The sequence below is a fragment of the Ictalurus punctatus genome, chromosome 8, assembly GCF_001660625.3.
Source record: "Ictalurus punctatus breed USDA103 chromosome 8, Coco_2.0, whole genome shotgun sequence".
Classification (NCBI taxonomy): domain Eukaryota; kingdom Metazoa; phylum Chordata; class Actinopteri; order Siluriformes; family Ictaluridae; genus Ictalurus; species Ictalurus punctatus.
This window is the reverse complement of record NC_030423.2, coordinates 20,397,574-20,410,803: the sequence shown is the minus strand read 5'-3', so window position 1 is coordinate 20,410,803 and position 13,230 is coordinate 20,397,574. Positions and strand designations below refer to the sequence as shown.

General features: G+C 40.1%; 1 protein-coding gene across 2 annotated transcripts; it reads left to right on the top strand.

Annotated features, from left to right (window-relative positions):
* Positions 1–2,716: 2,716 nt before the first annotated feature.
* Positions 2,717–13,149, top strand: LOC108269171 (ovochymase-2). 2 transcript variants are annotated; one of them, XM_053682405.1, is made up of 13 exons: positions 2,717–3,117; positions 3,218–3,315; positions 3,432–3,529; positions 4,183–4,355; positions 4,981–5,076; positions 5,159–5,310; positions 6,044–6,438; positions 6,518–6,651; positions 7,096–7,236; positions 9,032–9,162; positions 10,901–10,994; positions 11,252–11,383; positions 11,846–13,149. In XM_053682405.1, exons 1-13 carry the CDS (start codon positions 3,030–3,032, stop codon positions 11,914–11,916), a joined length of 1,803 nt encoding a protein of 600 aa, XP_053538380.1. In that variant the 5' UTR covers positions 2,717–3,029; the 3' UTR covers positions 11,917–13,149. The 2 variants fall into 2 exon arrangements, with proteins under 2 accessions (XP_053538380.1, XP_017330295.1); XM_017474806.3 differs by lacking the exons at positions 2,717–3,117; positions 3,218–3,315 and having other exon boundaries at positions 3,431–3,529; positions 4,183–5,076; positions 6,044–6,230; positions 6,336–6,438; positions 11,846–13,147.
* The last annotated feature ends 81 nt before the right edge of the window (positions 13,150–13,230 follow it).

The window sequence follows — 13,230 nt, the reverse complement described above, 5'->3', positions numbered from 1 at the left end:
ACATTTTTAAACATTTATATGAATGAGCATTTTTAAATGGTGGCCAACAGGCTTAGGAATGTACCACAATATAGAAAAACAAAGAAATATAGGAGGATATAGAACAATATAAAGACTTGTTTCTCATGACAGCTTGTCAAAGAACGAAGAAAGCTGTGAGGTGACACTGCACAAAGATTACGTGCAGGTCCCAGAGTCAAAAGGGCAGTGATGTCTGCAATAAATGTCAGGACATTTCCAGTTTGGCAAAGAAGAGGACTGCAGAGAGAGAGAGAGAGAGAGAGAGAGAGAGAGAGAGAGAGAGAGAGAGAGAGAGAGAGAGAGACTGGGGAGGAAAGATTACAACACAGCCCCTTATCTCAGGAAATCAGACTACATTAGAAATATTAAAGTTTTTGTTCCCCATAGAAAGAGAGAAACAACACATGCAATGAAGTGTCTGTAACTTAAAGTCTAACCACAGAGATGTGAAAAAGCTGATATTGTGAAATATGTGACACACGTACCCTCAAACTCACCAGATCTGAATTTGAGTAAGTGCTGAGGGACACAATTATACACGTGGGTTGGAGGAAGTGCTAGTGCTCAGGAGTGCTACACACAAAGCAGGCAGTGAATTCTAAACAATACAATCTCAATAGACAGTAATAAATAGTAATATACACTAATAGTACTAAATAACAGGGAGGAAGGCAAGCTTATCTCAAAAGGTAACAGTACAGGATCAAAGATAAAAAGGATCTTCAAAAAACTTTTTTTTCTTTTTAGCTTAATATCACACATATATTTCAGCGGAAGGGAAAAGTAAGTGGACAGTCCTGGAAATTTGAGAGATGCACATTATATATTGTTACTCAAGCGACTGGTAATACAATGTGTCTTCTTTGAGACTTTCTGTCCTGCTGTTCAGAGGTTATGTGGGATTTTTTTCAGGTGTTCCTGAAGCTCATAATTAGCATTATGGAGGTTTACAAATGTTGCCAGGCAGCGTTGCCATGGAGATCCCACTTGGATTTGGTTGCACAATAAGCTGATCATTATTTACTTCTAAGTGACTAATGCCACGGTTAACATGGAGCATTTAGCAAGCAGAGGGGTTTCTTTAGAGCAAATGGAGTGGAGCATTAGTTACAGCACCTTTTAGTACACTCGTACGTCACTCCAAATACTAACTTCATGCTTACTCTCTTTCCCCCTCACTCTCTCTCTCTCTCTCTCTCTCTCTCTCTCTCTCTCTCTCTCTCTCTCTCGCTCTCTCACACACACACACACACACACACACACACACACACACACACACACACAACCCCCCCCACCCCACCCCATCTGCTTCGACTGTAATTAAGGCGTCAGCACTACAGCTTTAGTTTCAGCTGCTGTGCATGTGCAAAAAGAGGCCTCGAACCTCATATTAAGTGAAAGAAGGTGTATTTTAGTAGTAGATACTTATTCCACAGGCCTAGGTACATTAATGAATCTTCTTCATAGATTCATAGGTACATTAACAATTACTTTTTCGAGAGTCATAGCTGCATTAATGCTTATTTTCATAGATTCATTACTTTAAAGATTCATAGGTACATTAACGATTCATTTTTATAGATTCATAGTTACACTTTTATTCATAGGTGGGCTTTAAAATGAATCCATTATTTAAATTCGAAAGAGAAAAAAGGCGTATAGGAACCTAAAAGGTGCAATTATTGCAACAATTGAAAAAAAATGTAGGAAAATTTTTTTGCTTTATTTCAACACCAAATCCTAACTCAGAGGCTCAGACATATTTCAGTGGCATATTTTGAAAACTTTGGAATTATGAAACTGGGCTAACAATTTCTAAAAACGGTGGGGCATGTGCGTGGAGTTTGCATGTTCTGCCAGTACTTGAGGGGTTTTCTCTCCTGTTTTCTCACCCAGTCCAAAGACATGCGTTGTAGGCTGACTGGCATTTCCAAACTGTCTGTAGCGTGTGAATGTGTGTGCAATTGTGCTCTGCACGGGGCTGGTCCCCGGTCCAGGGTGTCCCCCAAGTTCCCTGGGACAGGCTCCAGGCTCCCCCATGACTCTGTATAGGATAATCAGTCTAGAAAATGGATGAATGGATGGACTTGCCTTACAGCTTGCCTTAATGGCACTTTTTAGTAGATATTATTGTTGTTTCCTCATAATGTACTCTTTGTATTTGTATTCTTTTCACTATTTTCAGTGGAAATCTGCAGTATTAGTGACTCATGGCTGCGGATGCTATATCTGAAGGTCGGAAGAGACAACATTGTCATTTTGCTTTACAGTAAACATGTAACAGAGAACAGTGTGTGGGTGTGTTTCATCTGATAGCATGTTACAGAACAAACGCTGAGACTGGAATCACTTGGAAAAGTGCATCTCTCTGTCTGAACATAAGCTAAATCTTTCTTTGCTGTAAAAGGACTGAACATTTTTCCAGATTCTACAAAAGTGCTGTGCAGATCAAAATGGATTAAACTGAATTAAATCTTCAGACCTAAAGGTCATCACTTCTGGACTCTTTGTCACCACAGTCTGCAGTAAAATGGGACTCTTTTGAGCTCTGTTTTATTGATTGACTGAAACAAACCTGTTCTGGGGGCATGTAAATCCAAAGTGACTCATGTTCCATCTTTGACCTTCACAGTGTGTTTTTGGCCTAGAGGCATTTTCCTGATGCCACATGCGTTTTGTTAGGCTTTTAACAGGCGTGCTTGGCTTCCTGGCTCGTGAATGAGCAGTACACAGTAAACCTGCAGTACTGAATAAACTCCCGCAGTGTGAAATGTTCCTGTGTTTAAAATACTGTAATAAATTTAACAGGAAACTGTGACTAATAGTATTTTGACTGTATGCGGAATACATGAGATTAGACTGTCCAGATTAGACCTTTGCTTTGGTATATATTTGTCATTATTGTTGTGAAAGTGCGTCCCAGTATTTCTTCCAGATTTAATGACCCAGTTGTCCCCTGTTTGCTACTCGAACACCCCTCCTCTCCTGTATAAAAGCCCCAGGGTTAAATGGAGATGTCAGAATACATGATGGCTCTCTGGATCTTTGCAGTTCTCGTCTCTCTCGTGTGCCATTCATGTGCTGCCCTTCTCAACGGTAAATACGTCACTTTAAGCTCATTACCACTGAGATCTTTTTATGTATGGTGCACATAAAAGTCCTCACAGCAATTACGTTAATATCATCATCCATTCAGGAGCAAAGTGTGGCTCTCCACGGCAAAGAAGCACTTTCGATCGCTATCTGAGGATCGTCGGAGGCTCACAGGCGCGTTATGGTTCTCACCCCTGGCTGGCATGTACCTTCCAACCTAATGCAGTCTAATGAAATGAAATGGAGAAGGACTTAGACTCATGTGTGAGATTCTGCTATACCCAGGTGAGTAAAGTGAGCTGTATGTTTTTACCCAGGTGTCTCTGAGGTTCAGAGGATCTCATTTCTGTGGAGCTGCCATCCTCACTGACCACTGGCTTCTGACTGCTGCTCACTGCTTTTCTACTTCCACAGAGTGAGGACTAATATTACATCTTCACACCTATAATAATATTAATAATAATTTACTGTGCATTTGTGTTCTCTTTAAAAAAAAATCTTTTTATTTATTAATATATTATTTATATATTTAATCGGTATAGTTCACCATCCGCTGTGGCTAGCTAGTTTCTAAATATAGCGGCCAGTCAGCATTATCACCAGCCAAATAAGTTTTCATTTAAATGAATAAAAATAAGATTAAAACATATTAAAATTAGAATATTGAAAATAAAGTGCAGGTCTTAAAGCTCAACTGTAAGCACAAATGTCTTTTTAACCTGGATTTAAAAATGGCTACACCAACTAGAATTCTTTTTTTTATGATAATTTTTTGCCCATATATTGTCCCATTTATGAAGTAACCATTCTCCATTATCACACTGACACCTCACTTGTCTGTTGTATTGTGCAGTGTTTTCTCAGGGCTTATGTACATTGGATATATATATGTTTACATATACTGTACAGTATACAGTGTGTGAAATTCATGCAAAAGTGCATGTAGTATGTATGATATGTGTATATACTTTTCTATACTGTTTAATCAGGGCCTAGGCAGCAAGATCAGTAATCTGACAATAAATTTGATTTGATTTGTTTTTACTTGACATGCCGGTGATTATGTAGAGAGTTCCTGCGCAGTGTGGAGGCCGTAGTGGGCGAGCATGACCAGCGAGTGGTGGATCGTTGGGAGCAGACGTTTGGTGTGAAGAATGTGATGCTTCATGAGGAGTACCATCATACTCTTCCTATGAACTATGATATTGCCCTGCTGGAGCTGAAAGGACACATCCACTTCAGCAAGTTTTTTTTTTTATTTTTTTTTTTTTATGTTTTTTTTTACTAAAACACCCACTCCATACAATAAACTATAAAATCCTAAAATTAAGTTTAAATGTTGTGGAATGTATGCAAGACAATTTACTCTAGAAAAGATACCATACTGGAGTGAGTGCATCAATGTAAACCTGTGATTTGATTTGCAGCTGGAACTATTGTCAAGGCTGCTGTTATAGAAAATTAATAATTAATTGTGGCATTCTTTTATAAATAAAAACAGCTGTTTATTGGAAAATTTCTGTGGTGTAACAGGAATAAAATACTTCAGGAAGTGCTGTTATTTGTGGGGACAAAAACTGCTTGGCATTACTAATGACTCCACTTTGCATCATGGTGAATAACACCACCCAATCGTTGATTATTTTCCTAGCACAACACGACCACAGATGTTGGCAAAAATGGAAGCCGTGTTTTAAAATGTCACATGTATATACTTTTATTTTTAATAGATGGAAAGTGTTTCAGTGCTTCAACACAGACTAAATTGTTTACTTAACACTGACTAAAGTTGTCACAGCTCTTTTAACTAAACCATAGGAATGCTGATTTTTTTCCCCCTTAATGTCGAGTGTATATCACTGGCAGGCGACTTTGCTCAACCTGTATGTCTTCCTCTTCCTGGTGAGATCTTCCCACCAAAGACCACTTGCATTGTTGCTGGATGGGGACGGATAAAAGAAAGTAAGAAAATAGAAGGTTTAATCACATGGCTCTTGACTTTAATAGCTACTTTTTTGTATTTAGCAGTTTTGCCTATTCTCAGGAGGTCAGATGGCTTCAGTTCTTCATGAAGTGCAGTTGAACCTGGTGGATCCAGCCATCTGCGAGCACATCCTACAGACCATCAGACCAGGCCTGCAAAACCTCACAGTGCTGTGTGCTGGACCAGAGAGAGGAGGGAAAGATGCCTGCCAGGTACTAACCCAACCTCAATTAACTACTTTTTAAAAGCTATTGTTTGGCGTAAAATTCCACTTACCACAAATGAAGTCTATCAGCCAAGACATTTCGGTGTTCAATGTTTGTTTCTGAAACAACATTTTCCATAAAAGCAAAGGATAATAAGTACCTAAGAGGTAACAGAAATGTATCACCTAAAATATCTTCCTCAAACCAGACTTCCTGTGAGGTTTAGGACAAAGTAGGACTTATTACCATCTATACAGTAAATATGAACAAAACTTCACTGTGTAGCTCGAATGCTATAATGTTAAGATGGCAGCCATCTTAGAAAACTATAATATGATGGTCTAGCTTCAAAAAGTTTGACTTATAATATTGTTCACTTTCAGTAACCACTTTATCCTTGTCAGGGCTACAGTGGTCACATCCAGAGCATATCCTCAGAACACTGGTTGTGAACTGGGAATACTTGATGTTGTGACATAACTAAACAAAAAGGATTAAAAACCATACCAATCAAGAGGAGACAGTTGAGGAGGGTGGGCATCTTAACCTGGGTAAGGCTCCACTGGCGGGGCTATAACTCATATTTAGTTAGGGACTGTCTCAGGATCGCCCAGGAGACACTGGAAACAATGTCTGCACTGACCTTCTCAGGTAGTTGCCAGCCCATCCTCACCAGGAGAAGTGGACAAAATTGAACGACTAATGAAATAATGGAATGAATACTTCTTGCATGCCATAGGGGGACTCAGGTGGCCCTTTGCTGTGCCCACGGGCTGATGGACAATGGGTGGTGGTCGGAATCACGTCTTGGGGCAAAGGATGTGGACGCAGCTGGATCAACAACAGGATGAAACCTCTGACTGGAAGAAGCTCACCTGCAGTGTTCACTAACGTCCCAGTGTTCATGAAATGGTTGCTCCGGAAAGGTTTGCCTCATCTCTGTTTTAGCATAAATGCAGTTTGGAGAAGAATTTCAATATATGTGCAGTTTTTTTTATTAGTTTCCCATTTGAGTCATAATGTTCATTCAGGAAGAATAATCTCCCAGTTGAGTGTACAAGAGGGAGCTCTAAAAGGCAGTGAGGGAATTATACGATACCCGGTTCACCCAGGCCAGAACTACAGTAACAATGAGTGAGTCCTCAATGACTCAGTGTTCTTTTTTAGGGTGTACGGGAAGACTGACAATGGCTTTTTGTTGGTTTGTGGGCAGGGCGTGCTCCTGGTCTATCAGTGTACCAGGTAGCAAAAGAATCCTGCTGGAATTCTTGAAGTTTGACTTGGAAAACCACCCTCTGTGCCAAAGTGACCACCTCACTGTGTTCGCCGGTGAAGGCCTACCTATAGGTGAGGAAGATGTGGTAAGGCAGTGTGGACCAAAAAGGGTTTCTTAAGGGTTCTTTGTTTGGTTAAGTTTCAATCATTCATCCAGGGTCCCAGTGGAGCCAGAGATTATCAAAGAAACAGTGGGAAGCGTGAAGTGGGAATATACCCTGAATGAGATGGCAGGCCTTCTCAGAGTACCACTCTCTCTCACACACACACACATCCAGGGTGTTTTCCCATCTCATGCCAGGGTGAATCAACTTACTGGCAAGGTTTTGGGAGGTGAAACCGAGCACCTGGAAAAAAAAACAAAACTATTCAGACATGGAAAGAAAATGCGAAACTCTACACAGACAATGACCTGAATTTAGGATCAAAACAATGACCCAGGGGTTGTCTTTCCAATTAAAATGTGCTCTGATATTCTGTATAACCACATGGATTTTGATCTGTATTTGTAATCAGGCCGATTTTGTGGCAGCAAGTCCCCTGCACCAGCGCTCATACACTCCAACACCACGACACTTCAATTCATGTCTGATTTCAGCGTCTCAGGCTCAGGCTTCTCCCTCCGCTTCAGAGCCGTCGAAGACAACTACACTTTGGGTGAGTTGCAAATCGCTTGACCCAACCAGACAAACCACCATACATTAGCTTGCAAAGTTTGTTCCCAGAAAACCTGACTGAAAAGACAAATCAGTGTAGTGGTGAACTAAAGCATGACAGTGAGTAATAGAATTGATGAGCTAACAGAACAAGTTTTAGGGGCTCATTCCTAGACCTTTGCTTTGCATATGTATGGGTGGGTCATGTACAAGTCTGTCAAGTAGAGTGACGTTTGTCTGTTTATGCATTGCAATTGCATGCAAAAGTTGTGGAGGTAAGTTGCCTTGGGCATTATTTGGCTTCCCTTCAGTGCCATCATACAACATGTCATTTAACTTTTTTCACGTTTTTTCACTGTTACATGCTAGTTTTACCAGCCTTCCCAGGGACTGATTACTGATAACAAATAAGCAGCACTTGTTTCAATTTTGTTTCATTTGTATAGCGCTTTGAACAGTAGACACTGTCACAAATCAGCTTTACAGACAAACAGATGTAGAGTTAGGTCCCTAATGAACAAGAGGAGACAGTGGTAGAGGAAAAAATCCCAGAGAAGACATGAGGAAGAAACCTTTAGAGGATCCAGGCTCATAATGGAACCTGTCCTCTTCTGGGTGACACTGTATATATAGTGAGATTATAAATCATGATGCCTTCAGGTATGCTACACTATACAAACAAACTAAAACAAATGCAAATTCTGACCAGTGATGGATCTAAGGGGGGGCCAGGGACAAGCAGAGCGCTGTGATAACAAGGCTGGATCCACTGAGGCCTCATTACATGTGTAACCAGAAGTAACACAACAACATAAGACACAGAAATCCAAAGTGCTACGTGTACTCTGATACTTTTAGGTAGGAAAGGCTTTAATGGCAATGAGTAGATTGGGGCCACCCTATAGACAGACAAAATTTGTCCAGTGCACTAACCAACACATTCCCAACCCTGGTCCTGGAAAACCCCGGACCCAAACATACCAGATTTAAATAATCAGTTAATTAACAGCCTTTCCTAAATTGAAGTAGGTGTTTTAGATTAGCGAAAACACTAAGATGTACAGGACCAGAGTTGGGAACCTTTGTATTAATCCAAAAGGTATTGTGTTATGAATGCAAAGGTATTGTGTTATGACATTAAACTGTAGTGCTATAAGATACACCATGCTCATTATATTTTGGAAAAATCTATGCAATTATAAAGCTAGCTAATATTTTCGAAACATTCGTCATTCTTCCCTCATCTCCCCCTCACATATGCTGGGGCATAGATACAAACAATCTATAATTTTCCCATCTTCGTATCCACATATTTCCGTCATTAGCCCTAATCTTGAGTGCTAATTATTTATAACACACTGTCTGGCGGGGTTTAGCATGTACAGCTCTCCACACAGGTGTGTGCTTGGCACTAGGGACAGCTTTGCCTCCTGAGACCTCCGTCTGTACCCTTTCTCTAAAGTGACACAGCACAGGTGTGTCCCGTGAGACCTTGTGCTGGCGGGGCCATGACCATAATGACAGCTGTGCCACACACACACACACACACACACACACACACACACACACACACACACACACACAAACACATCCCCTGAGAGTCAGGACCGGTAGATCAAAACACCACCTCACTTTCTCTCTCCACCACATGACCCCTGGTGGAAAGAAACACAACACCAAACTGTGTTTGTATTGCATGCAAACTGGCATTGTCTGCTGGGAGATGAGTGAGTGTGTGTGCTCTGTGCTCGACCATGCCTGGCTCCACCAATGCCTCTCCTTTTGTGTTTGTTCAGGGCCAGGCTGCGGCACAGTGGCACTGTTTCAATCCCCGGTGGCCATGCAGAGCCCTGAATACCCACGATCCTATGGCGACGACACCCACTGCCGCTGGGTAATCTATGTCCCAGAGGGTTATGTAGTCAAGGTAACAGGGCCTGAGGGTCATGATCAGGGCGTGAGGCTGGCACGGTCAGCACATCTCTGGACATGAATGCATTCATTGGCTGTTTGAATATGCAGTGAGAGTGGAGACCTCGCGATCAGTTTTCCAGGCCAGTGAGAAGGTGATACTGGTTTCCATTAGAGAAGGGTTGAGGGGTATACCTTTTTACCTAGACACGCACTGATTCACCTAATGGTGTGCATTTTTTAAAAAGTAGGCTGAATAATAAAGAATACTAATGAGTGATAAGTAATAAAACATTGGGGGTGTGCTGCTATAGAGAAATTATCAACGCGGGGGTGGTGTGATGTGTCCTGATGCAAAGCTGAGTTACTATTAACATCCCAATGTTCATTATTTTCCTATAACAGCTCATCCTGAAGCGTTTTATTCCTCTAACACCACAGCAATTTGCTGAGATTTTGTTTTAAATTAAAGAAATACACATTGTTGTGGAACGTGTTGTGGAATGTTGAGGAACGTCCATCCAGAATGAACAAAAGTCTATACAAAATATAACATCCAAAATTCAACAACAAGAGAACAGACCAAGGCCAGAAATACCAAAAGGCTGACGCTGCATCAAAGCAAATAGGGAAAGGGAAAAGGCAAAATGAGGCAGAGTAAAAGGTCAAAACACAGAGTAGCTATCCAGAAAACAAAGCTTAGACCTCACTAGAAAGAGTAGGCAAAATTTTTCTCAAAGTGTTAGAATGTGAAGGGCTGCGTTCGAATCGAATCTACAGCATTCGATTCAGTACTTACAGCTTGGCTGTTGATACAGTATGTACTAATCAGTATAAGTGGTAAGCATGAATCCAATATGGATGTACTACATCCATCAGGTTGGCATTGTCATGTGATCTACATCTTCAAAATAGCCAGCGTGCTATTTTTGATACTGACACCTCTTCTGTGCCAGTCCTGTTGCGTTATGGGATAGCTCAATATCCACCGTGTGCATTCCTTCCATACAGTAGCATCTCCGTGGAAGCAGTAGGTCATCTGGGTATTTCTCGCCTACTGGTTTTTGAATACTGAGATTTCGGACATGCTACTCCTTTGGCGTACTGCATTGTAGGGTATTAGGGATATTTAAACACAGCCCATGTGCTTTAAGTAGTGGTGAAACAGGAAATTGAAATGACAAACAAAGAAGAGGTTCAAGAATCAGGTAATGCGCCCCCTAGAAGTCTGGTGGGGCAAAGTCCAGACTGGATGATACATTATGTTACTTTAAAGTTACAGCTTTACCTCTGGTTGTTTTAAAGCGCTAACACTGGAGACTCCTTCCATAAACACTAAATAAACATTTCCTTACAGGAAACATCACTATATTAACAATTACACATGTACTGTACTGTCACCTTCTGACCAATCAGAATTTAACAGCACTGTCGGATGAATACTCAAATCTCAAAGAGCCCATTCCTGGTAGTACATACAGTATTTACTTAATTATAACCTAAAGAATATTTGTTTCAGTGCAGTTGAATAGTGCCATAGCAATGTTCTTTAAAAGGTCATTACAGACATTGGATCTGCATCTGTTCCTGCTCTATGGTTTCATCAATAATTCAGTGCTCTATGTACAGTGTAATTGGTATCATGTATCATGTAATGTTGCATAACTAATAAACTTTTGGACTGCTCTGTGTACAGTAGATATAGTATGTGATACTGGTACTATGGTGGAACTTTTTTCCTCTTTTTTCCTCAGCTCGACTTCGCTGACTTTGTCTTGGAGGAGTCTGAAGGGTGTCAGTATGACTCGCTGTCTGTATTCAGAGACTTTGAAGCCAGAGAACAAATTGGTAAGCCGACCAAAGCTACTCTTCCTGAAATGTGAAGCTCCACAAACTATTAGTAAGAGATACTTATGCTAACGGTTAACATGAACACGGCTATATAGTAATGCTAGCTAATAATAGATTAATTTTACACCAGTACATGAAATGATGCTGCATAAACTCATTTCAGTTGGAGTAATGGAATTTTTCCTCTCTTCCCATCCCCATGGTGTAAATGTAGCATTATGGTTAAAGTAGCTCTCTTTTTTTGTGTGTAAAAGTGGTCTTGTGTGGTCAGAGCATTCCTCCGCCGGTGTTGAGTTTTGGCAGGGTGATGGTTGTGCAGTTCATGACGGATAGCAGCGTGTCTGCCCGCGGCTTCAGCGCTAATCTATCAGTCATCAGCAGAAAGGGTGAGTGCGTCAACAGATACAAACATGCAGAGCTGGTGCTCATCTTACAGCCAACAACACAACTCACACACCCACACCCACACCATGTACATATTACAAATACGCTTGTGAAGCAATCGATCTACAGTGGCAGGTCAATTCGTAGTGGATTGACACGTAGACTTTCAGCTTCTAGAACACTCCACAGCATTCGAACCATGGAAAGATGAAACCTGATTGTTATTAAATAGTTAAAGTTCTGTGTTAAAGTTAAAGACTGCTAATACGTTCCTTAAAATATTTTTAACAGGGAAATTACCTGAGAGTGGCATTTGGCATTCTGAGACACACCATTTTAATTTTTTTCTGCATTAAAATTCTGACTATGCAAGCTTAACTCATCTTATGAATACTGCTTCAAATGTGGTGCAGAGAGTTCTGTCATTCTGTCTAATCCGCTATAAATGCTCTTCATTTCCACAGACCTCCAAAATGGAGAGCATGAAGACCTGGATGAAGAAGAAAATGATGACAGCGGCCTCCTCCCTCTGTAGTCAGAGAGAGATATGTCCTCTTGGCACACTTTGTATTAGATTAGAGGTACTGTATGCACGGTTGCCAGGTCTGTGTTTTTTTTGTCTGTGGACTATGGATTTGGTGTTTTCAAGGCTGCAGATAAATGAGAACAGTGTTTTGCAATCCAGATAAGTTTTATTTAATGCAAACAGTAAATGCATAAGCTGTTCTGTATTTTTGTTGGCTGTGGTGTTGTAACTGTGGTGTAACTGACAAAATTGTGTATCAGTAGAAAAGAAAGTGTTGTAATTAGAGATGCACCGATAATTGGTATCGGCCGATAAAGGCAAATTTTCACGCTAGTTAAGAAACATTTGAGGATCAGGGCCGATTATATCCTGTCAATCCAAAGAGGGCGGGAAAACACATCGATTTCGTGCTTATCATTGAATTTATTTTCTTTGCCGCACTGCTCGAGCTGAATTAACGTGCCAGTACACCACTGAAAGATTTAAATGAAGATGAGTTTACAAAAAAGTATATATTGCACAGAAAAATATATTTGTAGAGTAGTGTATTTCATATCCAGCTAATGTTAGTATATAAAAAAGTTTATATTATATTACCAGTTTGATGTTCAGTCATGAAGTAGAAATGCTTTTGTTTGTGGTGAGTGAATGTGAGACTAACAGAAGGTTTTTTAGAATTCAGTCAATGTTAATATGAATTAATAACATTCAAGAGGTTTTGAGTAATGTGTTTTCTGTTTATGAGACCAGTTACTATGAAAAAACTTGTTGAAATGGAAAGAATAAAGTTTTTATTTGCATTTCCTTCAGAATTGTGGAATTAATTATCGGTAATCAGTATCCGTATCGGCTGATATCGCTCTGGTTATCGGTATCGGCTGAGAAATTTAGTATTGTGCATCTCTATTGTAACTATTATAAATGTATATGAAATAAAATATAACACTACTTCAGTGTATAGATTTGCTTGTTCTTGGTCAATAACATGAGTTGCTCGTTCTCATATGTAGCGGTTATTTGTTAAAAACTATTGTGATAATATGCTGCTATGTTTGGACATTTTACATTCTCTGTTTAAAAAATATATACATGTCTATTTACAAATGTATTTGTGGAACTTAGTTGTGTGACCTATCAATTAGACAAAATAGGATTGTTTGGCAAAATGATTATGCATACATATAAAATAAAGTTCTCATTATTGGACTTTTTCACTCTGCTTGAGATTTATTTAATTCATGCCTAGTCTTAACCCATACTTCTGTCCAAAACAGCACTCTCTTCCCTATTCCCTACAAAATCACAAAGTGCATCATGGGTATT